This window comes from Gadus morhua, chromosome 17 (assembly GCF_902167405.1).
Source record: "Gadus morhua chromosome 17, gadMor3.0, whole genome shotgun sequence".
NCBI classification, from domain to species: domain Eukaryota; kingdom Metazoa; phylum Chordata; class Actinopteri; order Gadiformes; family Gadidae; genus Gadus; species Gadus morhua.
This window is the reverse complement of record NC_044064.1, coordinates 12,356,432-12,360,336: the sequence shown is the minus strand read 5'-3', so window position 1 is coordinate 12,360,336 and position 3,905 is coordinate 12,356,432. Positions and strand designations below refer to the sequence as shown.

Genomic DNA, 3,905 nt, shown 5'->3' with positions numbered 1-3,905 from the left:
TGGAGAGAAATATGCTTTAGTTTTCGGTTTTGTTTCCATCTCACAGTGTTGGAAGCTCACCAGTTTTGAGTATACATATATATATATATATATATATATATATATATATATATATATATATATATATATATATATATATATATATAGAGAGAGATATATATATATATAGAGATATATATATATAGAGATATATATAGAGATATATATATATATATATATATATATATATATATATATATATATATATATATATATATATATAGAGAGAGAGAGAGAGAGAGAGAGAGAGAGAGAGAGAGAGAGAGAGAGAGAGAGAGAGAGAGAGAGAGAGAGAACTAACCACACATATACAGAGTACCTCCACACACACATACAGACACACACACAAGCAAACACACGATCATTCACACCTTGTGCACACGCACAGGAAGAAAAACTAAACCTGAGTTTCAATCCACTTCCTGATCACCACATTTGCATCTCTGACAGTTCTCTGTCAAGACCGGCCCGCTCGCTGCCCTGGTAAGCCCGACAACTCCACTCCATCTCTACCTCACAACGGTAGAAGATAAAGCATTAAGACGTAGAATATTACAGGTTAGTGACCAATCTCTGTGTTCACTGACTATGGATTCAGTGGTAATTGGTCTATTGTCTGTCTATCAGTCTAATTGGTCTGATTGTAAATAGTAGTGTAGTATAAGTACAGTTGTGTAGTATTCATAGTATTTTAATAGTATGTGGCCACGCTAGTTAAAAGCGTGATAAAATGAATACCACATTCTGGTTAGAGGATGATCTTGGTACAGAAAGCCAACAACAAGCCTCTGTATTTCCTGCCTCCCTCTCAGCACTTTTACTTTCTATAACAAACATCTTATTCTCTGTTTCTGAGTTGGTCTTTCCCTTTCTGTCATTCTGTTTTTTCTTTTGGCTCTCTATTGAGTGTCAACAACTATGAAGCTCTCAACACTTTTATTCTTACATGCAACATCGTGCTCTGATTATTTGTCTATGGGATCATTTCCTAGCCCTGTTTTTCTTTCTTAGTTTCTTTCTTTCTTTCTCTCTTCTGTCATTGGTTCCTACATTTTACTGGCCATTTGTGTCCACAACATTGCATTAGTATATTGATCTTAGTTCACTGACTCAAGTGCACTGTCAGATGACTTAAATCAGATGAATATCTGTAAATGTCCTAAGTTGAGCTTTAGCTTGCTTGTGGTAAAAAAAAAAAAAAAAAACGGAAGCCTGTTATCAAGCAGTAAATCCAGTAACTAAATGTTGTAGAAACAATTTAAGCACTCAATTAGGTTTGCCATCATTCATCTAAACATGAGTAGAGTACTTTTGTTTAGTCAACCCAAATAAATTTCATAACTAAATCTTTTAATGTTGGATCTCGCAGGTTCTCATGATGAAAGAAGATGGAGAAAAGTCGGTTAAAGACAAACAACCCATTCCAGAGCCCCCTCCCAACCTATCAGGGGTTCTAGAACCCATTCCAGAACCTCCCCTCAACATATCAGGGGTTCTAGAACCCATTCTGGAACCTCCTTCCAACCTACCACGGGTTCTAGAACCAATTCCGGAACCTTATTTTAACTTATCAGATGTTCTAAAACGCCTTCCTCTGAGCCTGGGCCTCCCCGAACGCTTTGGGTCCGCCATGGCCCGGAACATTCTCAGCTTGTTCCACGCCGACCTCCACCAGCACCAGGAGGAGGACCCCTTCCTCTCCTTTGACGACGATGAAGACCCCCTGGACCAAGAGCAAGCAGGAGGGGAGGAAGAGGACCTGAAGGAGGAATCTTCTGTGGAAGTCCTGGCTGGACTCATCGCCTCAGCCACGATTGCCTCCGCCCTTCGAGAGACGTGTTCTCGTGGGAAACCCATCCAGGGCTGGAACCCCCCTCCGCCATCCCAGCTGGAGTGCACCGCTGTGGGGTCGCTGGACTACCCCGATGCACCCCCGACCTCGCCCGTCGTCCCGGAGCAGGAGCGGGAGGGCCGAGGAGGCAGCTTCTCCAGGAGGCTGAACGACGGATTGGCTAGAGAGTTCCTGCCGACTCCGTCTCCACCTCCCCCGAAGCCCAAGGACCGACGGAGCGAAGGGGGCCCTTTGGGGAACGTTTTCTGTACCGATGATGACCACCGGGTGGCGCTGGTGGAGCACGTGGTGCGCTCACTGTCGATGGGAGACCCCCACGGCGAGGAGCTCTCGTCGGGCTTCATGGCGGACCGCTATGGAGGTGATGGTGGAGAAGGAGCTCAACGGCAGCAGCAGTGGGATGGAGCCAAAATGGCGGCTTACATGGAGGACCTGACTGAGGAGATCATGGAGTGGGTGACCGGTCGGGTTGGTGAGGGGGTGATGGATATCGGTCAGAGAAGATCCACTGAGGCGAGTGATGATGGTGAGGGTCGTCTTCATTGCATGGCTGACCGGCTGGCTCACAGCATCGTCACCTCGTCCCTCCGTAAGGTTACCATGGCACAAGCATGCACAGAAGGGACCATCCAAGTACTTCAACAACATATTCCATAACATTTAGAAAAATGTACGTTCTTGCTGTTGTTGTTTTTTTACAGATGGATATCAGTACACCATCATGTCCACTAGGCTGCAGCACAAGACTTCCAGTGTCCTATAAAAAAATCTTTTAATAAGCCAATTATCAACGCAATCAGTTAATGGCTCAGAATTCACATTAATTTCGTAACTGTGTTGTCCTTGTTATTTTTGTTGTTGGATAAATATATATGATATACACGTACCCCCTCTGGTATTTGGTAGAATACACAGCGTACACATTTGAGAGTCAATTCATTAAAAAGCAGGTTGGATTATGAGTATCTTGTTCAAGGCTGCCTACGGTTTGGTCTGTGGACACGGGGGTTTGAACACAAGACATTTCGTCTGAGAGGAGGAACAACGAACAGCTATTCCAAAGCCTCTTATCCTATCACCAAAAGTATTTAATTACGCAACCTGAATCGTGAAAATGTGTGACCTCACAAAGGTCATGTAATTGGCCCAATAGGAAGAGAGCCAATTAGTAAGTGGACTTTTCCCCCAACAGTAATTTGTCTGTATTTGATTTCGTTGAAGGTAACCATTTATTCTGTGAGTTGGTAAGGAAATAGCTTCCATCTGATCTTTGGATCTTGAGCTGTTGTTGCAACGTGTCACACGTCTTGAAAATGTAGCTCCACTGAATGGGATTGCAAATAATAAAATCAAATATGACCAAATTTAATTGTTGCCTTACTGTTTGATTTACATTTCATGTGGTTGAATATTGACTAAACTATATTGTATAAGTTGTATCTGACAAGTGGAGGAAGTTAGGAATTTAAGAATGCTTTGAACTCTGAGGGGTCCTAGAATCTTGAAGGATTCACATGACAGACGGCCGCTACTCATTTCTTTAACATCGTTAAATGTGCTTTGTTATACGCCAAAACACTGGATGGGAATGGGAGCAGATGTCTCGCTGGGTTTTCTCAAATCCAACAGTTAGGGAAACAGATTGTTTCAGTGTTCTTCTCAATCCCAACATTGATAGCATCACACGTTGGCCCCCTCACACACACTGAAGAACCAAGTGAATCTATATAGGTATACATGTTGGCTAAGATATAGATGCCAACATGCATCCGGTTTGTGTGACCTTTTGGTACACATTTGACCTTTGAGCCCACATTGACCTTGTGTTTTGCGACAGCCGCTGCGCGGCAAACAGGTAGGTTGAGTCCGTCTGTCGGACAGGAAGCGCACGGACAGCCCGAGACCCAAAGAGTCGCGGCTCAAGTTAGCGTGCGAGTTACGATTCTAGGGTATATTTTGACTTTCATGGTCTCATGAATCAAAGATTGTTAGATGGCAATGCGCTTTCACTAAC

At 43.5% G+C, this 3,905-nt stretch overlaps 1 protein-coding gene across 1 annotated transcript; it reads left to right on the top strand.

Annotated features, from left to right (window-relative positions):
- Nucleotides 1-496: 496 nt before the first annotated feature.
- On the top strand, nucleotides 497-3,260 carry si:dkey-171c9.3 (uncharacterized). Its single transcript, XM_030338726.1, has 2 exons — nucleotides 497-597; nucleotides 1,409-3,260. Exon 2 carries the CDS (start codon nucleotides 1,415-1,417, stop codon nucleotides 2,546-2,548), a length of 1,134 nt encoding a protein of 377 aa, XP_030194586.1. The 5' UTR covers nucleotides 497-597; nucleotides 1,409-1,414; the 3' UTR covers nucleotides 2,549-3,260.
- The last annotated feature ends 645 nt before the right edge of the window (nucleotides 3,261-3,905 follow it).

What these genes read in the sequence shown, in the direction of transcription:
- si:dkey-171c9.3 (XM_030338726.1), top strand. Translation starts at nt 1,415, where the DNA reads ATGATGAAAGAAGATGGAGAAAAGTCGGTTAAAGACAAACAACCCATT.